Source organism: Eptesicus fuscus, chromosome 14 (assembly GCF_027574615.1).
Source record: "Eptesicus fuscus isolate TK198812 chromosome 14, DD_ASM_mEF_20220401, whole genome shotgun sequence".
In the NCBI taxonomy this organism is placed as follows: Eukaryota; Metazoa; Chordata; class Mammalia; order Chiroptera; family Vespertilionidae; genus Eptesicus; species Eptesicus fuscus.
In genome coordinates, this window is record NC_072486.1 from 7,576,827 (window position 1) to 7,604,280 (window position 27,454).

The 27,454-nt window shown below is 49.3% G+C and overlaps 1 protein-coding gene across 2 annotated transcripts in view; it reads left to right on the top strand.

Annotated features, from left to right (window-relative positions):
* The window catches only part of PDE1C (phosphodiesterase 1C), a 288,406-nt gene that overhangs the window by 38,073 nt on the left and 222,879 nt on the right, over positions 1 to 27,454 (top strand). For both annotated transcript variants that reach the window (XM_054726097.1, XM_054726098.1), the window contains exon 3: positions 12,498 to 12,669. In XM_054726097.1, coding sequence (XP_054582072.1) covers positions 12,498 to 12,669 — 172 coding nt within the window. The remainder of the gene's footprint in view (positions 1 to 12,497; positions 12,670 to 27,454) is intronic.

Below are 27,454 nucleotides of genomic sequence, written 5' to 3' on the forward strand. Positions count from 1 at the left end.
GATAATGAAAGCCGAAGTGCTCACATGTTGGACACGGTGTCACAAAACACTGGCTTCTCACATCCCCCTCCCCCCCCGCCCTCCTACCTGGAGTCATTATTTCCTCAGGGGCCGTGACAGGTGTGCTCCAGTCCCTGTGGGTCTTCATCTCCTGAGGAGCGAGCTGGGGGTTAACAAGTAGAGAAGGAAACTGCTAACGTTAGCAAACACTCAGGGACGACCCGTGTTCACCGTGCTGAGTGAAAGAAGTCAGGCAGGGAAAGGCAAAAACCGTGTGATCTCACTTACGTGTGGAATCTCAAGAACCAAACGGAAGTCATGGAGTACGAAGTAAGTGCTTCGTGGTTGCTGTAGTTCATTACACCGTAGTATGTATATTTGAAAGTGGCTAAGAGAAGCAGATCTTCCAAGTTCTCATCACAAGAAAAAAAATTGTAACTGTTAATTGGACTTCCTGTGATCTGATGGTGAATTATTTTGAAATGTATACAAATATCAAATCATTGTGTCGTACACCTGAAACTAATAGAATGTTATATGTCAAAAACAAACAAACAAACCAGTATAACTTTTCAAGGACTAGAGGCCACTTGTAGTGCTCACACATGGCCACACGGTGGCAGCAAAGCCCAGCATTTGATGTGTAAGTACTCCAGGAACCTCACTCGGGCCAATGGACTGAGCTTTTGCAAGGAGAGCCGGGGCACTGGGAGAGACCGTGGTGGGGGTGGGGGTGGGGGTGGGGAGGGGGTGGGGGTGGGGCATTGGACCCGAAGCTTGAGAGCAGGGCAAGTCCATTCTGGAGTTTTGATTGCTTCCCTAACTGAGAGGAGAATAATTTCTCTCCAGGGACGCGTGTGTTTGAGAAGAAAATAATGGTGTCAAAAGCATTCAGAAAATGGAGGCAGATTTGGCCTCTTTTACTTTGGGAGGTAAAACCCCAGGTAGCGTTGGAAACCGATGATCCTACTGCAGAGCTGTAGAGGAGTAACTTGAGGGGATGAGTGACAAGGCCAAGCGGGGTCAGCCGGTATTTTTGTTTTGTTATTTTTAAAGCTCGCCTGAGGATATGTTTCCATTGATTTTTAGGGAGAGTGGAAGAGAGAGGGAAAGACAGAGAAATGTCGATGTGAGAGAAATACATCTATTGGTTGCCTCCTGCAGGAGCCCCGACCAGGGCCCGGGCCAGGGAGGAGCCTGTAACCGAGGTACGTGCCCTTGACCGGAATCGAACCTGGGACCCTTCAGTCTGCTGGCCGACGCTCTATCCACTGAGCCAAACCAGTGAGATCGCCAGTACGTTTTTTAAAGACCACTTTGCCCACCCCTGGCCTGCCACCCCTTGATCCTCCTCTACTCTACTCCATTCTTTGCCCTTTATTGCCATTTCCCTCTTAGGAACAGAAAGACACTCTTCCTAGTTTAGGCAAGTAGACGAAGGTGTTGCCGTGGTTCCTGCCTTGGTGTGCCGTGGGCCTTGGCTCAGCCTTGGGTTGAAGCCCAGGGTGCACCTCTAGGGGGCAGCGTCTTGCAGATTAAGCTAAGAGCAACCCCTCCCCCCCGACCCGGAAGTTGTGGAGTCCCCTGTTCGCAGCTGCAATTCTTGGAACTTATGGAAGAATCGCCTCCTTTCCGGGTTCCCTCACCAATAGGGCAAGATCACAAGGGAAGTCAAGACGTGAAGCCATTTGGGTGCGACGCTGAAGAAAACCCAGGCACGACACAACGGAAGCGCCTGGAAGGAAGAAAGGATGGATCCAGAATTTCCTCAAGTACCTGATGTGGTTTCTGCAGCCTCAGAGGTGGGGGTCTTACCCTGAAAGGACCCTTTGGGTACAGGAGGATAACGGAGTCAGTCCCAGTTCTCTCCCTGAGAAGCTCACCGCCCACAGAGGAGCCACTGTCTTGATTTCATCACCAGCGACGGTCAGTATGGGCCACATTAGAAAGAGTCCTTCTCCGTGACGAATATGTTACCCCAAGCCCCCCTCTCTCTGGAACTCTTGATTAAAACTCCAGACCTCCAAGCAGTTGCTCTCAGACACTCTTGTTTCTGATCGCAGCACACAGCCCATCACGACACGTCTAGGATGAAGATGGCACGTTCTTCCTCGCGCCCAGAGCTCTTCCGGGCGTCCTCTGTCACCGGATTCCTTCCCACCCCGGTTTTATGACGAGGCGGAAACTCAGCTCCGGAGCCTCCCCAAGGACGCCGGGCAGGTTTACAGACGCATCGCGTGGCCGATGGGAGGACTTGGAGTTTTGCAAGCTCTGCAGATATTAGCGTTGAAAAACGATCACTTATTTATAGGGTGGTGTCTGAATGAGTGCAAGTCTAAATGACGGGAAACAAACAAAAAAAATGCTGTCTTCAGCCCTAACCGGTTTGGCTCAGTGAATAGAGCGTCGGCCTGTGGACTCAAGGGTCCCGGGTTCGATTCCAGTCGGGGGCATGTACCTTGGTTGCGGGCACATACTCAATAGGGAGTGTGCAGGAGGCAGCTGACCGATGTTTCTCTCTCATTGATGTTTCAAGCTCTCTATGCCTCTCCCTTCCTCTCTGTAAAAAATCAATAAAATATATTAAAAACAAAAAGCTGTCTTCGAACTCTCAAGGACCTAAGTCACACCAGCCACCGACAAAGTGTTTGCCAGGCAGCATTCGCGCTCACGAGGCGGCGTCTTTGTGAATTAGCCACCAAGTGAGTGTTGTCAGAGTTCTCGAAAGCAGCCCCTCTTTGGTCTTGCCCACACCTCTCCTCCGCCGACCTGCCTCCTGCTTCTGATGTGCGACAAAGCGTCGTGGAGCCCTTTCCCCTCGGGGTGATGGCCTCTGCACCGTGAGCCACGGCACCCGAAGAGTCTCTAAATCGACTTTGAAAGGGAAGTGGGAGCCGTGCCCATCCACCGGGGACACAGATGCACGCTTCCCCCGGAAGCAGGGTGGGCACCGTTCCCCCTGCTCACTCGTGAGGCGTGGGCTCCGCGGGGCTCAGGGTGATCGCTGGCTGTTGGGGCACCAAGGCCAGCCTTACTCTTGGTTCTTTCTGCTGAACTGATCTGCAGCCCAAGTCAACAGTGGGCGAAACCTACAGTGACCCACCCTCCTTGCCTTTGGGAAAGCATGCTCTGTATGTTTGTGTGGTTTTTTTCATCACAGAGTGGTTAAACGAGGGTTAAATCCAAAATAAAGCCCGAAGCCCTGGCCGGGGAGCTCAGTTAGTTACAGTGTTGTTCTGATACGCCAAGTTTTCCGTTCAGTCTCCAGTCAGGGCGCATACAAGAATCAACTAATGAATGCATAAATAAGTGGAATAACAAATTGATATCTCTCTCTCTCTCTCTCTCTCTCTCTCTCTCTCTCTCAAATCAATAAAAACATTAAAGTTAAAAAAAATAAAACTCCAAACTAAATATGGCAGATGACAGAAACCCAACACCGACTACCTTCAGCTCAGAGCGGGTTTGCTGGGAGGACACTGGTCATTCACAGACCCGTAGGAGTTGTCTCTCTGGGGATCTGAGGGATGAGAGGCGGGGCACGTCACCCCCAGGACTCCTTGTTTTTTTCTGCTTTTCTTGGGGTGCTAGCGTCATTTTCTCAGGCTCCTTCGTGTGGCCGGATGGGGTTCCCAGCCCAGCAGGCTAATTGGACAGAAAGGTTCCTTCCTTTTGGTTTCAGCATGAAGAACGGTGACGATCCAAGCTGGGGGCGTATACCTACTCCTCGACTTTATCCCCGAGGACAGGGCCATCGGGCAGCATGGCTGACAGCCACCTGACTTCGTGGAATGAGCAACAGGGGAGGAGTTGTTCTCAGAATGAAGTGAGAGGGCTACGTACGAGGAGATGGTGTTTGGGGTAATACATACAGCAGATGTTTCACACAGAAAGGACCAGTCAGGTACCCGGATGAGAGCATGATACATTGCTAAGGTGAAAATTCTTTCGGTAAAGAAATTAAACGATTAATCATCCTTTTGTTAAATATAATCTCAATATAAAACCAAAAAGGAGATTTCACTTTAGAAATTGACGAAGTGATTTTTAACTAAACTTTCCTTAGAGACGTAAGCAAGTAAGAACAGTCAAGACGAGAAGCGAGGAGGCCTGGCACTGTCGGATGTTCATGGATGTTACAGAGTTATAGGTGGAATAATGGGATCCAGTTATGTAAAAAAGCAACAGGATAACTCAGAAAACCCCCACACCCTACCGTATTTGAGAATTTAAAATGTGTCACCACAAAGCAAGCTGTATTCTTACATTCCATAGGGGATCTACACCCTTCCCCCAACCTTGGTGTGTCTTTCTGAAACGGAGTTAAATTGTCGAATCCTTTTGAAATCGGAGGAGACAGAGTTTCTGAAAAGTTTCTAAAACCAAGAATTAGAGTATTACAGAGAATGGAACAGGGCTATGCGACTGATTTAAAGATATTCAAAACATTATTGATACTTCGTTTTCTTACTGTCATTACTGTGTTATTTTAGTGGGCGTAGAGCGCTTCCCCTGGGTTTTATTAGGTTCACTCCTGACCTGTGTCCTGGCCCAGTTTTCTTCCCTGCTGGGCATTTTAGGGGCCTCACCCTCCTAAAAGGAGGGGACATCCTACAGACCTATGTTACAGATACTTGGAGAACCATTGAACGTTTCCAAGAATTTATTTTTTAAAATATTTTATTGATTTTCTTACAGAGAGGAAGAGAGAGGGCTAGAGAGTTAGAAATATTGATGAGAGAGAAACTTCGATGTGCTGCCTCTTGCACACCCCCTACTGGTGATGTGCCCACAGCCAAGGTACAGCCCTTGACCGGAATCGAACCTGGGACCCTTCAGTCCTCAAGCCGATGCTCTATCCACTGAGCCAAACTGGTTTCGGCCAAGAATTTATTTTTTAATCTTTTAGGAGAATTAAGTCTCTTCTTTCCTCCTGGCTTTGCAGGGCTCCACCTTCTCAGCCTTCAGCCGGCGTAATCTTCGTGTGTTTCATTTTTTAGACCAGGAACCTCATTGACGGAGCCCTTGTCAGCTCTAAATGGGATTTCCATCTCACCTTGGGCTCCTCCCGCCGGCAGTTTATCAGGCGGGGTCCCCCCCACCCCCGTCAGACACACTCACAGCGAATCGGTAGTTACTTTGGAATCAGATTCTCTCATCTCCTTTTCTTGCTCTCTTGTCTTTTCTCAGCCTGTCAAGCTCACCTTGTATCATCCACCTCCTTCTGCAGCCTGAGCTGCTTTTTTTACCAGTAAAGGAAGCTGCGAACTGCTCCCGTGCAAGCGGACTACGCAAAGCCAAGGTCCTCCCTAGCAGCCAATGAGGAGTATCTTATTACTGATGAAAAAGATGTCTGTTTTGTGAAAAGATGCAGAACATGCCCTGGCTGGTTTGCTCAGTGGTTAGAGCGTCCGCCCCCGGACTGAAGGGTCACAGGTTTGCAGGTTCGATTCCCGGTCAAGGGCACGTACCTCAGTCGCAGGTTCCCCAACCCCAGTCGGGGCCTGTGTGGGAGGCAACCTATTCAATGTGTCTCTCATTGATGTTGCTCTCTCTCTCTCCCTCTCCATCTCTCTCTCTCCCCTCCCTTCCTCTCTCTCGAAATCAATGGCAAAAATACCCTCTGGTGAGGATTAAAAAAAAAAGCCTAACATTCTGCTTGATCTACACTGTGTGTGTGTTTGTTTGCTCACAAATAAAGTACAGCGTGATGTACACCCCGAGCCCTGGGTCGGGGGATGAGAATCTCGGGACAAAGCGACCTATTGTTCTCTAACCCTATGGCCTCGGTTATGGGTCTCCTGGAGCCTTCCCGTCCTAGGGCTCAGGGATTTCCATGACACGTCCTCCCGGTTGCTGGCTGAAGGTAGCAGGTGCGGGCAGGGGGGCCACGCCGCACCCAGCCCTGTCTGCCGCGTCTGCCTCTTCCTCTCTCCGCACGCTCAGTAGGGGGAGCTGTGCCCCGAGTTCATGGTTCTGGACGCTCGTGGTTCTCAACCTTCCTAATGCCGCGACCCTTTAATACAGTTCCTCATGCGGTGGTGACCCCCAACCATAAAATTATTTTCGTTGCTACTTCATAACTGCAATTTTGCTACTGTTATGAATCGTAATGTACATATCTGTGTTGCGACCCACAGGTTGAGAACCGCTGCTGTAGAGCCTAAGACCATCGGAAAACACAGATATTTACATTATGATTCATAACAGTAGCAAAATGACACTTATGAAGTAGCAACGAAAATAATTTTATGGTTGGGGGTCACCATAGCATGAGGAACTGTATTAACTGTATTAAAGGGTCGCGGCATCAGGAAGGTTGAGAACCACTGGCCTAGAATCAACCTGGAGGCCCATGGGGGCCCCGACAAGTTGTCTCTGTGAAGAGGGGGAGAGGGTTGCTGGCAGGAGCAGAGGGGAGGTGGCGGGAAGGAGACTGCAGGAGGCACTGAGTGGGAGCGGGAACAGGGCAAAGGGAGGAAAGCCGGGTGGGGAGCCGCCTCAGTGTTGGTCCCCCGAAGGCGGCTCCCCTCGGGCTTCGGGTGTCACTGAGAGGCCTGTGTGACTCTGTCTCCATGTTTCCGCTTCTGTTTAGTCAGAAGCATTTCATGCTTTCAGAAGCAGCTTAAATAAACCGGGGCAGGGAGACCTTTCTTCTTCATCTTGTCAGAGCAGACCATGCGGTGTCCCTGGGGAAGGCGCTGCCGCGCAGGTGGAGGGCCGCAGCCAGAGGAGCGTGCGGGACGGCCCCGCCCAGGGAGCGGGTGGCACCTGGGCCGCTGGGACCTCCGGCGCAGGCCTGAGGAGCAGATGGGACTGGCTGTGTTTCCTAGGACGTAAACACGGGGAACTCTGTACATTGGGTACCTGGTGAGCCCAGCTTCCCACCCTCGTGGCCCATGCTTTAAGCTCTAGCTCTACTGTCTCCTCTTGTCTTCTGTCCTAGGGTTTCTACTGAGGCAGTAATTGTCCCACAGTCATTGGTAGTAGATCCGGCAGGGCTCAGGAATTAACACCCTGTGGGGTTACCCTTGTCCGAGGGATCAGAGTCTGCAGATAAATGCCCCCCCTTCCTTCCTCCGGAGCATCATTCTGAGCATCACCCACAGGTCCCCTGAGGCCTCTGACAGCAATGACACAGGGACGGCAGTCACTCCCTGTGAAGCGGTACAGTGCTGTTTGAAAGTGGCCTTGGATTAGCTGTAAGTGTATACTGTGAACTCTAGGGACAACACTAAAAAATAAAAAATAAAATAAATCAACCAGTATGCTAAGAAAAAGAGCAAATGGAATCATTTAGGATGGTCAATTAAAACCATCAAAGGCCGAAAACAACAACAGCAACAGTGGGATGCAAAAATAGGAACGAAAAATAAGGGCAACAAATAGAAAACAGTAATGAATATGGTAGAAATCTAATTATATCAATAGTTATGAATTTTAATGGTCTAAATGCACAAATAAAAAGACAGAAGTTGTGGGAGTGGCTCACCCGTGGTTATCCGCATGAAACTTTAAAGATAAAGACTCATATGGGTTAAAAGTAAATTGCTGGAGAGAAATATCCCATGCTAACACTACGTAAAAGAAAGCAGGAGTAGCTATATTAACTTCAAACAGAGCTGACCTCAAAGCAAGGAAAGACATCAGGGATAAAGAAGGGCGTTGCATAATGCCACTAGGTTAGGCTAATTCTAGGAGAATTTCTCAATGTTGGTCGTGGGCAAGATGAGGACTTTGATATTGCTAAAGAATAATTAAAAAAATCATACACACACAAAGAGAGCATGTGTCAAAGACCTTATTTAACCCATTAGCTGATGAAGAAACCCGTAAGACCTTCCATCTGGTTTGAAGGAGAATCCAATGAGCAGGCAAATGCACAAGCCCATCAGGAATGCGTCAGTGAATTTGCTCTGTAGCTGTGAACTGGCCACACTCATCAGTATCAACAGGGCAATAACGAACTGCTTCCCATGGAGCACAACTTACATTGCTAGAAACAAGAATCATGTGCATTTCTATCAGCTCTCTCGGATGTACGGAACTATAGAATAGCTCCAAGATAACGAGGAAAGTGGAGATAAACAAGACAAGTGACTAGACAGGATACCCACCAAATTTCTTAGCCCCTCTTCCTTGATAATGGAGGGCATGGGAATGGGGGAAAGGGAAACGGGCTATTTCTCCAAAGACTGGCTGTAGTCTGAACCAGCCAGGTGCTGTCTTGCTTGTTCAGCCTCTCCAAAGCTTCTTGAGAGAGGGACGGCGTGGGAAAGGCTCAACTCTGCGCGTGAGTACTGGGGGCCCAGACCTCGCCCGTTCTGTGGATGGTTGGCAGGGCTCAGTGAACTCACCCCCCAGGCACAGCCAATATTCTTAAGTCTTTTCCATGCTGTGCTGTGTTATTCACCTAAAGCAGACTGTTGCCAATAATTTAACTTCTGAAAGAGAGTAATACAGAAATCAGCAAACTTCTCCCAGTGCCCCATGCCATCCCCGCCTCCTGGCTCTCTCCGGGGTTTGTGCCTTAGGGCCAGGTTATAGGAGGGACTACACTATACACTATTATAATGAGACCCTGTGGCTGGAGCCCAAGTTCTACTTAATGACAGCATTTATCAGGTCAGTGAACTGGCTGAAACACTCCAGGCCAGGGCTGCGGCTTTGATAGCCCTTCTTTCAGATATTTATTATTAGGGAACAATATTGAGGAAAAATAGACAGAGACTCAGATACCTGTGGGGTAGCATGAACCATCCCACCTGGGCATCTGTAAGACCCTTCTCAATGCTCAGGAACAGCTGGCTCTCTCCCTGTCTGTATTATGGAAACCTACCAGTGATTTCTAGATATCTTCTACTGAAATTCCTTCATCACTTTCTGGTTGTTTTTTTTTTTTAATTATTTTAGATCTCTTACTATCATTTGAATGTGGTGAGGACGGCCATTTTTCACTTTGTCATGCTTGAAAACTTACCTGAGTCACGACAGAAGTGCCTGCTGACCCAAGTTTTCTCATTTGAATCGTGTGTGCACCCTCTGCATGCTTCCTCTTCATGAATATGGAGAGGATCTTCGTCTACGTTTTCTATCTTGAAATGCAGCTTTTCAGCACATGGTTCAGCTGTGGGCCACAGGCAGCTCTGCCCTAGCAGTTTCTCATGGCATCGCCGTCCACCCGGCTGTCCAACACAAACTTCATCCCTCTCGACACTTCTCCCTCCTTTATCCTCTGCACCCAGTCCGTTCCCAAGTCTGATGGCTTCTACTTGCTTCTCTCCTAAAGCCACCCTGTCTCTGTGTCTTCACCATCATCAGACTGCCAGACCCCGCGCTTTCTCACGGCTGACTTGCCGTCTAGCTGATCCCCCCAGTGCTGGGCTCCCACACACCTCCCAGGTGGAACATGAGTGACTATATGGCTGGTTCCAACATGTTCTTGAGCAAAGACCTCCACCCTCTCCCCCAGTTTCAAAACAAAATGAAACAAAACAAAAAAACCACAGACCATCCCATGAGAGTAATTGTTCTTTGGGCTCTCAAAGGTCAAGAGAAACGTAGGCTATTTCCATTTTTTGAGTTTCCCAGAATATTAGAAAAAGAGAAGAAATGCCAAAATAGCTTAAAAAATTGTGGTGCATTTTAACTGTTCACATTTAACAAATTAATCATTTTTACATGAGAGAAGTATGCAATGTATTTATGCCTCTCACAAGATAATTGGAAGATTTATTAAAATATCAATTCCTAGTGCTTTATAGATGGTACCATCTGTATATGGGGGACACCTTTATATGATGTGATGAGCATGCGTGTAACATTTTGGAATGCATCTGGCTACAAAGACCTAAGGTTGTAATAAGTAGGTATATGTCTGACATCAACAAATCTGGAAATCAGGGAATCTGTTCAACTGTGCTGCCAGGGACCCAGGTGCTTCCCACATTTTCACTTTTCCACCTGCAAGATGTAGGCTTTTGTCGTAATGCTCGCCACCTCATGGTCACAAGATGGCGGCTGGAGCTCTAACACCGAGTCTTCCTTCCAGGAGGAAGAAGAAAGGAGGGCAAAGGGGAAAAAATAGGAAGGTCAAGTTTAAAGGGACTAAAATGTTTCTTTTTTTTTCTTTTATTCAGCAAGAGACACTAGCCCCAGGAATTTTCACGCACATTTCATTGGCCAAGATTATAACATGTGGTTAGCCATAGCAGTAAGGGAGGCTGGAAAACGGAGTATGTTGTTTTCTAGCCTCTTTAGAGGAGGAAGACAAGGGAAACGGAAGTGGGGAATGAATGTTGAGCAAATCTTATTTATAGCTTCGACCACAATCTTCTTTTAAACTTGCCGGAGTATCTTTGTAGCTCCTGCTACAGCTTTTGAAGGTGTTACCACCTGTCCCTTTGGGAGCCCTAATAGAGAGTTAGCTTAGGTCACATGACCATTCCGATTCACTGATTGAGAAAATGGTACACAATCTAGTAGGTGCTTTACATGAATTTGTAGTTTATTTTTTTACATTTGCAAATACTTAAAACTCAGTCACTCATGTATGTGAGACTTCATTATCTTGTCTACAGATAACATGGGTCTATGGGCCCCTTCACATATCCCTGCCGCTCCTCAGGGTTTGCTTCTCCACCGATCGCCAGTTTCCTTTCTGAAACCCAGAGGTGGCACGCCACCGCAGCCTCGCTTAGAAACCTTTCGTCCTTTGGTGCCTGCAGAAGCCATTCGAGAGCGATCAGCATTTCACTCAAGACACTGGACAGTTGGCCTGCCCAGCCTTTGGCCCCATCTCTGGTCACTGCCCCTCTCGCTTTGCTCCAGCCCTGATGTTCAAGCTGCTTTCTTAGGCCTCTGAGCCTGGCATGTGACGTTGGCACCGCAGGTTCTCCTCTCTCCCCTGTCTGTGGCAGGTCTGTCCCTGCTTTCGGCCCGTTTCGGACGTCCTGGCCCTGTGTGGCTTCCCCCAGGGCCCTGGGCGGAGTGCGGGAGGCCTGCTGGGCCCGGACGGCACTGGGTGTGCATTGCCCATTTATTGCGATTGCTTGCGAGTTGACTAGTTCCCAAGGGAAACATTCCCATTTATCTTCCTATTTCTGGAGCCCAGAATGGGACCTGGCATGTGAGGGAATGAATATGTGCGTGTTGAATGAATAAGTAAAAGAGAGAAGGGAAATGGGCAGGGAGTTTACTATAAGGCCTTAGTAGCACCAGACCTTTGTTCATAGGACTAGATTTCATTAAGATAGATGTGTAGGACTTTTAAAAAGCTGTCTTGCATTTCAGGAGTTGGAGAGGGTCTGCGGGTGGGGGTGGGGAGCTCTGGGCAAAGAGTTTTTACTGTGGTTTTGGCAGGGAGGATCGGGCAAGGCAGGGTGAGCAGGCTTAGCATCGGCTAGTTGAATAACTTCGTGGCTCTGAAGCATAGAGGCTGCCCCCACTTGTCTGGTGCCTGCCCTGGGTGATTGGAGCTGGTGGACAGTGGCCTGGAAGGTGGACGCTCAGTAAGGGAGGTGATGGGGTGTGGACTCTGGTTTGTGCTTGAAAAGCACGGCCCTGCGAGGCGGGCTCTTCCTGAAGAATTGAGGGGACGGAGGAGGTGAGAGATGAGGGAGGCTAAGGCAAGGTGGCTCAGGCGTGTTATTGGGTTGTCCAGACAAGGCATGTCTGGGATGTGCATGTATGGCAGACGTTAAAGCATCATGTTCAGACGCTAGAAATGTACCTAATACACGGGGGTTATGTGTTTTGGGAAGGGAGACCGCTGAGGTAAAGTGACATTTCCTTCGTATCAGCTCAAAGGTGCATAATGTCAGTGTAACATCACTGCCGATATCGACCTTGATTGCCTGGCAGATGGAGCCCTGTTTTGTGACATCCTGTCCATTTCATGCCTGCCTTTCACATTCATTTAACGTCGGAGGTGTCTGCAGGGTGGGCTGGCAGCACACACTCGGTGTCATTTCCTGGGTCCTGATCTTCCAGAAGGACAAACCTGCCTGTGCTGAGTTCTAGTTCTTAGAGGTGGGGCCCTCTTCGGGGGGATGTTTCCATGGAAGAGGAGTCCTGAAACCCGGGCCTTGGGCAAGCTGAGTTCATAGGGGAGACTTGTGTCCGAACATCCCTACTGTTCTCTGAAATAGTAGTCTTTTGTAGACTTGGATAAATATATTCATACACACCCACAGCTCTGTCAGGAGTTGGAGTTGGTCACCCCTGAAATAAGACAGAGTATATATAATACCCATTATACTAGCTGTGAGTCAAACTCTCCAGAGTGTTGGCCTATTTTCTGCATAGAAATGAAAAAATTAACTTTTTACTCCAGAAATTGCCTGACCGGTATCCTTGAGAGCCCTCTGATGTTGGTAGTGATTGTGAGAAATGTGTAAATTTCCCTGCTCGGCTTTTGAAATCCTGCATTGGGCAAGGCAGGGCATGGGATTGGTGGGTCCTTCACCTGCACCCCCTTGTCCCCCCTCATGCTTCAGGGTCCAAGTCGCAGAACTGTCTGTGGAACTCCATCATCGACGGGCTCACGGGGAACGTCAAGGAGAAGCCACGGCCAACGATTGTCCACGACCCCCGGCCCCCGGAGCAGATCCTCGCCGATGAGCTGCCCCAGCTCGATAGCCCGGAAGCCTTGGTGAAGACGTCCTTCAGGTTTGCGCCCCAGCTGGTTCTTTCTTATTCGCTTTGGAGTTATTTCCACCCAGTTGGATGCGTCGTCAGTGTGGCCAGCAGATCACCTCATGCGTTTCCACTGAGTAAATTAGCATTGAGGAGCGAGTGTTGGGATGCATGCGCGCTGGACTTCTGGCTGGGTTTCCTGAATGTGGTGAAGATCACATCAGTAGTTAAGTTGCTGTTGGCATTTAATTGGTATTGGCATTTAAATGCTGAGGCAAAGGATTTACTGAAGTTGGCAATTTGAATTGGATTAATGAGTCTTTTGCTTCAAAGGAGGATGACGCATGGAGATAAGTGCGCGGAGAAAAAGCACGCGGGGGAAATGAATGCAGCCCTGCGCCTTTAGAGTCTTCTGTGGGGGGGTTGGGAGGGGTGGAGTGGGGTAGGGAGGTTTCTGGTTGTGAGAGATGTGCGAGGTGCTGCCTCCGGAAAGGAAGGGAGCATCTCGCGTGGCTTCCGAGCGGCTGTTTGCTCTGTTCTGGCTTTTCCTCCAGGCTTGCATCCTCCTGCAAAGGCCTCCCGTGTTTTCTTTCTGGTTTGTACCCCACTTTCATCACCACAGTGTCCCTCACCTTCTCACCATGTTCAATGGGAACCGGTCTGCGTATGGATGAAGCGCATAAAATGATTTCTTTTTTCCAAATGGGCCTTGCAAATTCACATTTGAAATACACGGAAGTACTGGTATCAGAAGTTCAGATTTAATGATTTTGCTGGCCTGCCTTCCTCCCGTCCTTTCTCCTGGTTACCCTAATTTTACTTCTTTCATTAGGCAATGCTTTCATATTCTCCACATGGCTAGTAGAACATAGAAAGCTCATAGAACGTCTCTTCCCCCCACCCCGCAACAGTGCAGACACCCCTTGGAGTCCATGAAATGTATTTGAAAAATGTGCTCTCTTGCGTCCAGGTGACGTGTGTAATCGCTCAGTAAAAGCCATTTCATTGTGTGAAGGTTCTCAGTGGAGGTTGAATTATAGATGAGTTCTGAAAAGGAGTGATGAATAGGGGTTGGATTTCTTTATAGAATGTGGTGGACGCAGTGGCGGAACGAGAATTGCAAGGCAAACGCTTTTATTATTCATAGTATGGGTTTAGGTTTTAAACAAAATAAAACCCATTGAAGTAGAGAGAAGTACAGTCCATAAACCTGCGATTCTCCGCGGTTCCCTGTGGTGGAGGGGGCGGGGTGCGGGGAATGCCGTTCTGGGTCTGTGTGTTCTCGTCTTGGAGCATGCGGTGGGGTCAACCCCTTCACGTACAGTCTTCTTGTAGCTACTCATCCTAGACCAGGTTCGTCATAAACAGCTACGGAGTTACAGGCTGGCCGGACCCCACCCATGCACGAATTCATGCACCGGGCCTCTAATACACACACACACACACACACACACACACACACACACACACACTGAGTGGCCAGATTATTATGCGTTCAGAGATCATAATAATCTGGCCACTCAGTGTATGTTGCTATGTTCATCTGCTATGTCCAGGAACTGTACATCCATTTGCTTATTTAATCCTCCCAAACCCTGGCAAGGGGAGTAATGTTGTCCCGCGTGTACAGGTCAGGAAACTGAGTCTCACAGAGATCAAGCAGCTTACTCAAAGTCACCCCGCAGGTGGCGGAGCTGGAAATGTGAACCCAGTCCACCGACTCCAAAGCTACTCCCTCTCTAACCTGCTCACCTTGGCTCTTGTGCTTCCGGGTTTGCTGGTGGTGAAATAAGAGTGTGATGTGGAGTTTGTATACACACACACACACACACACACACACACACACACACTTTGATGCTTCTTCTGTGAGACTGACCCTGTTCTGTTACACTGAATCCCTTTTCTAGTCTAAACTTAGGCTTTGAATGCACCTGCCCCTTTTGGATAGGAGCCCTTTCAGTGCTTCTCAAACTTCATGTCTCACGAAGTCCGTGGGGGATCCTATCACACACAGACGGAGATTCATTGGGTCTGGCTCACAGCCTGGGACTCTGCATTTCTAACCGGCTCCCATGGCACGCAATGGCCCGAGGACCCCCTCTGAGGAGAGAGGCATGGGCTTTGGAATACCACGGCTGTGCGTTCGCCAACACTCCTCTAAACTACGTCATTTGAGTCACGGTTTGGAGTCTCAGTTTCCCCATTTTACAAATGGAGACAGTGAAATAGCAACACAGGCCTTGGGGACGGTTCCTAGGGTTCCGTGGGCTAATGGCAGGACAGCCCCCAATCCCTTCCCTCCCAGTTTTCAGAACCGTGTTTAGGAGAGGATTGAGCCTCCACGCCTTGACACCCCCTCTTCGGTGCCTGGTTGTGCAGAGAACCCCGGCTGCGAATGGGAGCAAGGCTGGCCACGGGCCTGGTCTCCCTGGACGGCAGTGGGAATGCTGAAGCCATCCAGGGCGTGGGCCATCTCGGTTACTTCCCTTGAATTGTATGGCTCCCAACCGAGGTTGAGTTGGCAGGTTTTGGTCATTGTGCGTTTGGGAGGAGAGCACCCTCACTCCCTGGAGAATGACTGGGGGCCCGACGAGCCTCTCTTCCCACGTCGAATGGACTTATTTGGGCTTTGGCAAAAGCGCTCCTGGTTCTATACATAGCTCACCGAGAATACATTGCAGAGAGCAGAGCTGCGCTGAGCCAACACCCGCCGCTACGGATGAGATTAAGGCCTTGTCAGGTCCCGTTTAATGGATTGTGTTTTCCACGCAGAATTAAATCACTGAACTCATCCTCATTTTGGCGTTTGGCAGTCATTTTTCCACCCGGGGCTGCTGCCAAGAAGCCGGTTTCTGACTGGATTACTTTCAGGAAATGTGCAATCTGGCCGGTGATGCGGTGTGGCGTGGGGTGGCGTCCCCTGCAGCTTCGGACCCCACCCCGGGATGAGTCATAGGTTAAAATTCCCTATTAGCTCATGGGAAGTCTGGTCACACATCTTTCTCCATCCCTGTGTGTGGGTCACCCACTGGGAGCTTCGGGGACACCTGCTTCCCTGACTCAGTGCTGCCTCCTGGAGTTGACATTTCCCGCTGTCGTCTCCGCTAATCCACATCAGTGGAGTCTTCCTCAAGTTTGCTAAGGGAACAATGAAAGAATGAATTCTGAGGCTAAGGGAACAAGGAAAGAATGAATTTTTAAAGTTCAGGGGAGTTTCTTTTGCGTGTTGGCTTCCCACAAGGGAAATATTTAGGCTTCTCGTTGTAAACAGTAAATTTTTATGGACCGATTTTCCACTGTTGGGAATTAACAAAGCCATTCCTCTCGCCTTCTTCCTGGTCCTTCATTTTGGAAAAGAAGGGGCTTATTTTTGCAGCGGCCCTGTGGATGCATCGTCAATCCGGGCAGCGTATTTGACCCAGGGCCCCCGGCTTCTGGGCGAGGAAATTGTCCCTGCGATGGCTGATGCGGTGTTTCCCCAGGGCACCCCCGCCAATGACTGAGAGTGTCAGGGCTGCTAAGGCTGGCTGCCCCTGGGGGCTGGGGGCCTCCTTTGATGGTGACATTGGCTCAGGGACTCCCTGATGGCCTTGCTGAACTTCCCTTAGAACTGCACTGTGGACTAAGACACTGCTCCCCGACTTTCCGTCCTTCTCTCCTTCGCTGGGGGTCAGACCTGCATCCCAGCTCTCCCCGCCTCCCCAGCTCCTTCCCCGTGTTCCCCCTGGGCAGTTTCTTGCATGTCCAATCCTGTCTGGGCATCTGCTCCTCAGAGGCCCCTGGCTAACGCAGTTTCCCACCGTGCGGCGATCTCGGCTGGCCCACACGGCCCGCTCCGTGCTGTGGGCATGGCTTTCCGGCTCCTGGCCCAGATAGCCTGGCCCAGGCCCCCCTTTCAGTTTATGTTTTACGTTTGATGCTGTATCTCCCCTCGGGCTCTGGGGGTGGGGTTTGCACGGGACAGGCCCCAGTTTTCTTTAGCATCTTGTACTTTTTATTTTAGAGACGTAGCTGAAGCATTGGGGTTAACTGAAGAAACTGCACCATAAAAGGGGATACTTTTAAATCCTACCCCAACACGACTGTTTCTCTTGTCCAAGGGAAGTAAGTATCTTAAACGTTGAACTCTGTCCAGACGGTTCGCTCACGGACACGCCCTCCGGTTCCCAGCCAGCAGACCTGTCTCCAGGGCTCACTTCCCCTAGGGAGGGCATCCCTCTTCAAACCAAACCCATCTCACCGGGCTACGAGGGAACCCAGGGTTCCACACACGGGAATGGGGCTCATCTTCGGTGCCCCCCACCCCCCCTCAGAATAACTCCCAGCAGCGCCTTTGACAAAGGTGAAGTGACTCACCCACAGGGAGGAGTGGGAGCGTCGCACGGTCAGGGGGAGGGAGGCTGGGAACCTCCATCCGAATCTCTCCGCCAGTGAGTGTGGGCCCACCCGGGCTTCCTGATGACCACAGGGACTTCGGCCCTAGGCCGTGGAGGCCTGGAGTGTACAGGGAGTCCCTGAGGTTTTCTCTAAATGAAGGAAGACACCCCCTCCCCCACCCCCTCCACATGCGTGGATCCCGCTGAGATCTGTTGTGAGTGTTACATGGTTCTGGATACGGTGGTCCAGCCTTCAGCCCTTGGAGACGCGGTCTCCTTGTCAGCCTCGCTGGCCAACTCTCCAATCACAATCCCAAGTAGTGTCTGAGGTTCGGCCTCAGGGGCTTGTGGGAGCATCCGAGGCCCATCCAAACCACACAGAACCTGAGAGTTAACTTGAGAAAGCCAACCGCAGACTCCTTCTGCCTGCCTCTCCTGGCCACTGAGTTTTCTGGGGTGTAGACCCTCTGGTGTGTGGGTGGGGACGTGTCCCTCGAGAGACGGAGGACACACCCCTGCCCCTCTCCTGCCCCAGGTTCCCTTCTCCCTGGAATTCCCCAAGTGAGAAAGGCTGGCCTCTGGCTTGCCTCCTCTCCTGCATTACAGCCTCCTCCCCCCGGAACCCGGCCTTGGGCTAAGGCCTGGTGGTGGATGTGGTGGAGAGACAGATACGGCACCTACGCTGGGAAATAGCTCAAATGCACCCCGGGTTATCCCTTATAAGCTTTTGGTGATGAATGACTTTACTGCTTTTTTTTTTTTTTTTGCCGTTAAATGAAGGTACCCGATGTAAAAATATAACAAACCCTTGAGTTAAAACTGTGCCCTGTGATGATGCACACCTGGATCGCCCTTGATTGGGGGCCCTGGTCCGCTAGTAACCTCCTGGGAACGTGACCCTATGTTTTACTCTGTAGAAATTTTTGTTCCCACTTACAGCGTTGGGGCAGGGGTTCTGCCCTTGCTAACAGGAAAGGAGCGGTTTCCTTCTCATTAGAATCTTTTACGGATCAGATCTCCCTCCCACTCAAGTGCACAGGCTGCCGTCACATCCTGTGCCTGGCTGGAGCCACGCAGAGAGAACTGGACCGACTCATGCCCCATCCCTGGACTGCACACAGACTCCTGAGCGTGTTGAGTGGCACGTGGCGTAGCTGTGAGACCGACCACCTGGGCCATGCAGGATGGGCCGGGTCGGAGGCAGGAGGACTTGGCCTGTGTGGAAGGAACTGCTGGATTTGCCTCTGAGGCTCTGGAAGGGAGACAGTGCAGGAAAAGTGAACTCGGGACCAAATGTGGGGGGGCCTTGCTTACCATGGAGGATGGTTTGTTCTCACTCCCCAGGCCCAGATCTCTGGAGCACTTGGAAACCTTTGGGGAATCCAGAAGAAGACTGCATATCGTCTCCTTAAGTTACAGAATTAGGGCTTATATTTCCACTAGAGGCCCGGTGCATGAAACTCGTGCACTCGGGGTGGGGGGGGGGGTCCCTCAGCCTGGCCTGCACCCTCTCACAGTCTGGGAGCCCTAGGGGAATGTCTGACTGATGGCTTAGGCCCTCTCCAGGCCTAAACCGTCAGACATCCTTAGCGCTGCCACGGATGCCATCACTGCGCTCGCCAGCCGTGAGCCCGGCTTCTGGCTGAGCAGCGCTCCCCCGTTGGGAGCTCACTGACCACCAGGGGGCAGCTCCTTCATTGAGCATCTGCCCCTGGGTGGTCATTTTTGCTTCATAGCAACCAGTCGTTCTGCCGTTCGGTCGCTTTGCATATTAGCCTTTTATTATATGGGATGTCTCAGACCCAACACATAGAGCATCCAAAGAAAGGTTCCTGGGCTGCGGCAGAGAGGGAGGAATGGGGCGGGAGAACAGCCTGGGTCTGACCACCTATGGGGCCTGGAGGGTGCAAGGGCAATGTGGGGAAAAACTTGTGAAAAGTACATTTTCCCACATGGATTGGAGCAGAGACTATTTTTTTTTTTTATTTATTTATTTATTTTTACTTCTAAATGCAGTAGTAGCTAAGGTATAGATTAGACAGCCCCATGACTGTCGCCTAGTGGTCCCCATTCATTGATTACTGTTCAGTGCAGCTGGAAGTGATTTGTGGGATGAATGACGTCGGGACCTGGAGGTCAGTTACGCTGGGAAGGGCTGCTGTTTGAACAAGAGCTGCAGCCATGCCTGTGCTCCTTTGGAAGAGGTGCTAGCGCTGGTCATGGGGCGGGGCTCCGGTGCTGGGAGGCGGGCACACTGCAGTCTGCCCAATGGCACGACTCATGCGCTCTGCAGAGTCAGACAGGGAGGTGTCAGTCAAATGGCAGACTTGGATTAGGGGTTCAAACCTCTGATCTGTTCATCATTTTTATTCTCTGAAAATGGCCCAGGCTTAGAATTAGAAAAGGGTGTACGAAGGGGTGCTGCATTATATTAATTAAATTATGTTTCTCCCATGCTCCGCTGCTTCTTCTGTGCTCGATTATGTCTAGGAGGGAGGGAGGGAGAGAGGGAGAGAGAGAGAGAAAGAGAGAGATCCGCTTAAGAGAAAGTAGACCAAACAAATTCTAAAATTATTTCCCTTTCTAACACATTGAACAATTCCAGTGGCATCACCAGCAGCCTCAAGCGAATCCCCTCCGCGCTGTGAGTTCATCTTCTCCCGGTTGAAAACCTTGCATTTTACGACACTGAGGGGTCTCTGTTCTTTTCAGATTTATTTTCTACCGCCGATTTCAGTGGTTCTCAATCCGGGCCGCACAGCGTGAACCGGCACCCTGGGGTGGGGGCAGCCGGGGCAGCTGCTGGCTTTCAAAGCTCCTGTGGTTGTGCTGAGTCCCCAGTCCCGGGAGCCGGTGCTCCCCGGCACCGCAGGCTCCCTCCGGCCTCCCCTCCTCCCCTCCACCCCCCACATCCCGTTTCCCTTGGTGTCTGCTGCTGCCTCCGGGGCCATTTTTCTAACGGCCACCACGGCCTCTCCTGACCACGTCCCCGGCGCAGGCCTCGCTTCTTCGTGTCTATGGGCACCGGTGTCTGGAGTGTCGCCGCGATCGCAGGATGCGCTCTCCCACCCCGGGAGAGGCCATATGTCCCTGCCATTTAGGATAACCAGAGGGTCACCAAATGTCCCTTATGCTGTCTCTCTCCAAGAGCCAGTCCAACAGAACGTAAGCCGATTGCGTGTTTTCTCCGGGGAATGCGGAACGTGTACGTGTCAGGAGCCTGCCAGGTGCTGGCTGATTTTCCTCACTCTTCCAAAGGCGGCGTGTTTCCCACACCTTCTGGATAAACTGACTTGGAGGCATCGCCTCCGTTTCTTAGTCACTAGTCCTCTTTTCTTCATTCTTTCCAAAATGAAATTTCATCCTAAAAATAATATGCTTCCCCTGTAGAACATTTGATCAATGATAACATGTAAAAAATCCTGACTATTAACTGTACTATCATTTGGCATCCTTCCTGAAGTCTTTGTATCTATGGCTTATTCTTACAGTTGCAATTATGGCACGGATACGATTTTATATCCTATTTTTTTTCCTGAACATTTTATCGTAAGCTTTTTTTTTATATTGCCACATAATGTGTGTGTGTGTGTGTGTGTGTGTGTGTGTGTGTGTGTGAATGTATGTTGGACATTTAAGTTGTTCCCAGCTTTTCTCTCTTTAAAGGAATGCTATGATAAAAATCTTCAGGCACCTGGATATTGCTATATTTTTAAAAAAATATGTCTTTATTGATTCAGAGAGAGGAAGGGAGAGGGAGATAAACATCAATAATGAGAGAATCATTGATTGGCTGTCTCCTGCACGTCTCCTACTGGGCATGTCCCCTGACCTGGAATCCAACCGTGACCTCCTGGTTCATGGGTCAATGCTCAACCACTGAGCCACACCGGCTGGTCGATATTGCCATATTTTAAGCTGCATCCATAGGTCGAGAACTCCAAGTGGAAACACTGGTTCAAAGGGCTTCTTCACTCTTTATAAACCACATTGAAGAAGGACCCCTGAGGAGCCCCTTCCCATGGGCTTCCAGAACAATGGCATTTGACTGAGCCTTGAAGGCAAGACAGGTAGCTCCTTTCATGGTTAGGCTTTCCGAGGAGGGGAGAGCAAGTTCCAGTGAGGGGAAGTAGCTTTCGCAAAAGCACAGGGGTCAGAGAACGTTTAGGGACTGCTACTAGGAAGTATGGTGGTTTAAAAGAAGAAGAATAATAAAGCCACCAGCTTTACTTCTGTCTTATGAGAAGTCTCAGGGATTCAAAGTCCTCTCATGCCCCCACTCTGCCCAGGTATCCTGCAGTACCTCCCCCAGTCCTCCAGAGGGCGATAGAAAACACGGTGGGAATTTTGGTTGTCACAGTGCCTGGAGGTGGGGGCTGAGGGAGGACTTTAACATCCTAACATACAAAGGACCGTCCAACACCAGGAGAAATTGTTCTGCCCAAATGCCAGTAGCAACCCCATTGAGACCCTCCTGCCAGCACCGACCAAATTGCTTTGGGAGCTTTTCCTACTCCCCCCAAACTCCCCACACATTCTCCTTCCTCTCTTTCTAAAATTTCTTCCTGGGAAAATGCGAGTAGCTGGAGATCTAAAAGCTAAATGATAGTCTTGTTCTCAGATTGGAAACAGTTTGTATTTATTATTTTTTGCTGCAAACAGTGAGCACCAAAATAGTGGGAACCACTGTCCTGGGCGTCAGACATCGGGAGTTTCAGCCCTGCCTCTGCCACCAGCTATTGCTAGGGTTCTGGGCGAGTTGATCAGTTCGCTAGTTTGTAACATGGGACCAATAATACCCGTTTCAGAATTATTGTGAAAATAAAATAAATGGAGATAGATGAATGTATACAGTGGTAAAGTACTATACTAGTGCAACATGAGGCATTATTTTGAACAGTTACTAGTAATAATCATCTATAATAATAAAAGCGTAATATGCTAATTAGACCAGATGTCCTTCTTGATGTCCTTCTAGATGACCTTCAGGACAAAGCCGGGGCTTCCAGGGAAGCCTGGGTCCCAGGTGCCAGAGGGAAGCCGGTGCCGGCAGCCGGGGGAAGGAAGGCCTACTCTTGCATGAATTTCATGCATCGGGCCTCTAGTTTTATAATAATTAACCATTACAATGATAGGTATTATTAACAACACCCACATAAGCATTAATAATCACATAAAAATCACCCAAAATGATTATAATAAATTATCATTGCATTATACTTTAAGGTACATAAAACAAGCAGTTTTGAAGGAACACTCCTTTGGACTTGAGAGTGAGAACGTTGCCAGACCGGAATCCCTGTGTCCAGCTGCTGTCGTCAACTTTTTCAGCGTGTATGTTGCAGCTGGTCTGCAGAGGAGAGGGTGGAAGGGAGGAGGGGTGAAAAGGGACGGTTTGGAAGTTGTCAGCTCAGCCGAAGCATCGCCCTGCTGTTCTGCCGTCAGTAAGTAGTTACACCCTGGGCAATATCTCCGTCATTACTTTCCCCTTTTCCATTCTCTCCAGCTGTGAGTTTGGCTCCAGTCCTTGGCACCTCTCACCTTTCCACCACAATAGCCTCTCCAGTGGCCTCTCTGCCTTTAGAGTCTCCTCGTCCAACCCATTCTACATTAAAAACCCTCGGTGTCTCCCCAGTGCCTACAACATCTGTGCTCAGCGGAGGCAATGGGAGACATTGTTGAATCAAAGTAATTTGTTTCTGCTGGTAATTGGAGAGCAGAAGCCTGTGAATAATTTATTCTCTCTTTGTTTTACTCTTTAGAAACCAATTAGAGCAAGGTTCACTGTATCATTGCTGTCTAGCGTGGGAGAAGAAGGGTGGAGTTAGAGCCAATGCGTGGAAAAATCCCGAATAATGCCCGGATGTGCCTGCAGTCGGTGCCACTCATCATTTATGTTGTGGGAGAAAATAGTTGAGAACCAGTAGCCTGAAGAATAAAAGCCATGTCGTTCCTTTAAATATCATAAAAGGGATGTGTGATCTGGTCCTTATTTTGTCTTGATCCTTCCCTCCCACCACCTCACCTCTCCTGCCATTTCCACTCCAGTTGTGGTGACATTTGATGGCTTGGGTGAGGCTGACCCGCCTCCAATCTCCCACACTGGGCCGGGTACCCATGCCTGGCCAGTGGAGGTACAGGATTCTTTCAACCATTGGGATTGGTTGGAGGAGATGGGCAGGTGCCTCTAGCTGGACCAATAAGAACCAACCTGTGGTTTTGCAGGAATTATTGGAAAGTGGTGCCAAGCTGGTAGAATGTATGTCTGGGCCACCACCACGGGGAAAGGCCTAGGTGAGTATGAACCGAGGAAGAGAGGAACACGGAGGGACAGGTGGATTCGAAGTCATGGTGGCGAATGGGAGTCCCTGGACACACCTGAAGTTAGATAAAGCTTGGTTTTATGAGCCGGTATATTCTCTGTCTATCTGCCTTCCTTGTTTAAATCAGTTTGAGTTCAGCTTCTGTCACCTCAAACGAAGTGTTCTGACCAATATACTGGACTCCTTACCATTGTAAACCTTGGCAAGCTCTTTGCCATGATGTGTTTTTGCTCATGGCCTGGAATTCCCCTCCCCATCTCTCAACGCAGCAATAGTCTATGTGTCTGTCCAGGCCCTGGTTAGACATCCCGCTGCCTCTCCAGCCGACCTGGGCAGAATGAGTCTAGTCTGCATGTTCCTGTCGTCCAAGGTCACACAGATCATTGCATGAGGTCCTACAGTTAGCTCCATGTGTGTTGGAATGTCCCCAGTGGTCTGTAATGGTTCCTCAGTCTTTCTTTAGTTGGAGATCCTTAGCTCCACACACTTCCTTACCTAAATTTATATCCCACACAGTTTGCTCAGCTGCTGTGAAGAGACAATAAATATTTGTTGACCTGCACTAAGCAGAAAAAGAGAAGTAATGAAAGGGAGAAATAAAGAGAAAAAGTACACGTTGTCCTTTAAAATGTGGGTAAAGGAAGATGGGAACAACTTGTTGGATAACACGTTAAACCTATTCAATCTCTTTCTCTGGGAACTGTTTGTACTTGACAGCTGCAGATATACGGGAGCCCCTGGATGGGAAAAGTTTAGCACAGCGCCTGGGGATGGCAGGAAGGGAGACTGCAGCACTGCTAAGTCACATAAAGTCACCGTCAGTGACACTGTGTCCCGCACAGCTGAAACTCCTACCAGCCGAGGGGCTGTCCGTCCCAGCAGTGCCTCCCAGGGCTCTTCCCTGCTCACCATTCCCTGGCTCAGGCTGCCCCCACTGGACTCCTGCACCCATCCTCTCACAGGGCTCCCCGCCTGCCTGCTTTCACACACACACCTCATTCTGTAAGTTGGGTCGCAATGATGCCGGAGATCTGTTTAAGATGATCGCTGTCAAGTAGGCGCTTAGGACTTGCTAGGGTCTGGCCTGGACGTTCTTTCACAGCCTCCTTTCCCCGGGTTCCCATTCTTCCCTGTAGTGTTTCAGCTGAAGCGAACCACATGCCACCAGGGGCTGTGGACCGTGCGCCGCTGTTTTCTGTTTGGGTCGCTCTCTTAGGTAGATCTCTCCACCTGTAACATTCAATTCCTAGCTCTGCCAGACCAAAAGCTTCATCCCTTTGAGGCGACCGACGAATGCCACCTCGTTTGCTTTCCACACTCTGAACTGCCCTAGAATGTTTTGGTCATTAGTTATTTGTGTATCCATTCTGTATTAGGATAGGCTAGCTGCTATAACAAACAAGCCTCAAATCCCAATGGCCTATTGCAACGAAACTTTATTCCTCACTTGGCCACCATCCAATGCAGCCTGGGCACCTTTTCTGTCTGGAAGCTTCCAGGCAGAGACTCTGGAGTCTGGGCTTCTTCCCTGGTGTAGCTGTACTATCTTAGAGGCCTTAGCTTCCAACTGCCTGCCTTATGATCAGGAGAGAAAGAGAGAGGATGGTGGAAGGTGTGAGATGTTATAGAGGCTGGACTGTGGTGCATGTTATTTCCATCTACACACCACTGGCCAGAACTGAGTCATATGGTATTAGTCTAAGAGCAAGGTGACTGGGAAATGCAGTTTTCTTGTGGGCCCTGGAAGAGGGAATGGGGTTGGTGAGCCACTGGCTGGTCACTTTCACCTCCGTGCTGGAGAAGTGTCTCTTCATTTCTACACTCTTTGGCGTTTCTGAACAAAGTACCCCAGTGTGTCAGGCAGTGAAATGGGCAGCACTGTTCACACTATCTTTTGCTACTTTAATTTTATTTCCTTGCTCCTGAGCAGGGACAAAACCTTGGGGGCCTCCACCTTTATACCTTCCTCTCCCCACTTCTCCACCCCACCCCACCCCATCTCCTCCTCCTCCACATCCTTCTTCTTCTTTTCTCTACATTTTTCCTCCTTACCATCTAAATTTTTCTTATTCCCTTTGCCTTCTCTTAACCTACTTATCATCCTCACCCCAAACCCAGTTATAAAAGCCTAAGGATGTGTGTGTGTGTGTGTGTGTGTGTGTGTGTGTGTGTGTTTTGGGGAAGGTGGGAAAGAGGGCAGTTATTCTACTTCTTTCTATTCATTTTTTTTTTTTGGGTGGGGGGAAGAGTTAAATAAATTTTTATTTGGGAATAATTTTAGATTTACAGAAAAGTTGCAAAGATGATACAGATTGTCTCCATATACCCTTTACCCAGTTTCCCCTAATATTAATATCTTAATATTTCTGTGGCACTTTTGACAAAATGAAGAAACATGGTACATTTGACCTTGGTACATTGCTATTAACTCCAAACTTTATTTGGATTTTGCCATTTTTTCCACCCATGTCCACTTTCTTTCCAGATCCCATTCAGGACACCACACGGCACGTGGGCTTTATGTCTCATTGTCTCCAGTGGTCTGTAATGGTTCCTCAGTCTTTCTTTAGTTTGAATGACCTTGACAGTTTTGAGGAGTACTGGTCAGATGTTGTGTAGACTGTCTCTCAATTTGGGGTAATTTGATGTATTTCAGGGGGTCTGGGTTTTTGGGAAGGAAGACCACAGAGATGCAGTTCTTTCCTCATCACATTCTTTCAGGGCGTACATGCTATCCCCAGGGTAACACTCATTATAATAAACTTGATCACTTGTTGAAGGTAGATTTCTCCACTGTATAGCTACTGTTTTCTCCTTTCTATACTCTTATTCATTGGATACCAGATGCTAAGTCCTGCCCACACTCAAGGGGGATGGGATTAAGCTCCACTTCCTGGAAGGGAGAGCATCTACTTAACGTTATTTAAAGCAGCCTATTCTTTAAGCTTCCCTACTTAAATGCTTTCAAAGTCTCTAAACAGATTGGAGCCTCAATGACAGACATAAATCATGGCCTCAGAAGCGATCTCCCTGACAACTAAATGAAAAGCCTTGAACATTTTTATTCCACTGGTAGGCGAAAGAGTCCATCCCGAGGAATCAAAACAAAGCGAGCAAATGAACCCATTAGCATATCATCATTCTGTGAAGTAGCACACCGTGGAGATAGCTAATAACCACAGAGCGCTGCGTGAGTCACTCGCTGCGTCCATTATTCATGAATGTACATCCCCGTTCAGGGGTAGAGTAGCAAGGCTCCTGGGCTTTTCACAATTACCCTCAGCATTTGGGGCAGGCCAACGTGCTGAGGTGCTCTGTTGGGAGGTAAGGAAAGAGGGCAGGAGGGTGCATTTTGCTGCTGTCACGGCCACACTCCCTACCGAGCCAGCTAAGAGCATCAGGTGCGCCAGGGAGGAAGCTGCAGAAAGTCTGATGGGAGGTGGAGTCTCTGGCCTCAGAGCCTGCTTTCTCAGCTGTCGGGAAGAGTGTGAAGGGAGTGCTTTGAAATAAAAGTTGAATCACAGCTCTAATTGTTTTCCAGTTTTAAGCTAGTTGGGTGAGATCACCTAGGCAGATCACTTTATTCTCCCGGGAGGATCTACAGATGATGTGAAAAGTAAGGCAGCTGAGTGCAAGAGCCAGGCCACTTTAAGACATGCCTGCTAATCCACATGCTCATGGGGACATTCAGTTCCGAAAGGCAGGAGCTGGAAGAGAGGTATGTGGGCTTTGGTATCAGGCACACCTGAGTTTCAGTCTTGACAGCCATTTATTAGTCAGGTGACCTTGGCCACTTCATCTCTCTTGAGTCTCAGATTTCCCAGCTGCAACATGGAGTTGATGAAACTTTCTTTGGATGGTTGTCACAAGGATTGAATAAGATAATGTCTATTAAGTGCCTACCTCGTACTTAATAGGTGACTTGCATCAGAATGCTTTAGGTGCAAGTAACAGAAAATTCAACCCAAAGTGGCCAAAAACATCAAAAGAATATTTATATTATTTCACATAAATAGAAAAGCAGGAGTAGGATTATGCTGGGATTGGTTGGTTCAGAGGCTCAATATTGTCATAAAAAACATAGGTTCTTTCCATGTTTCTGCTCTGTCATCATCAGCA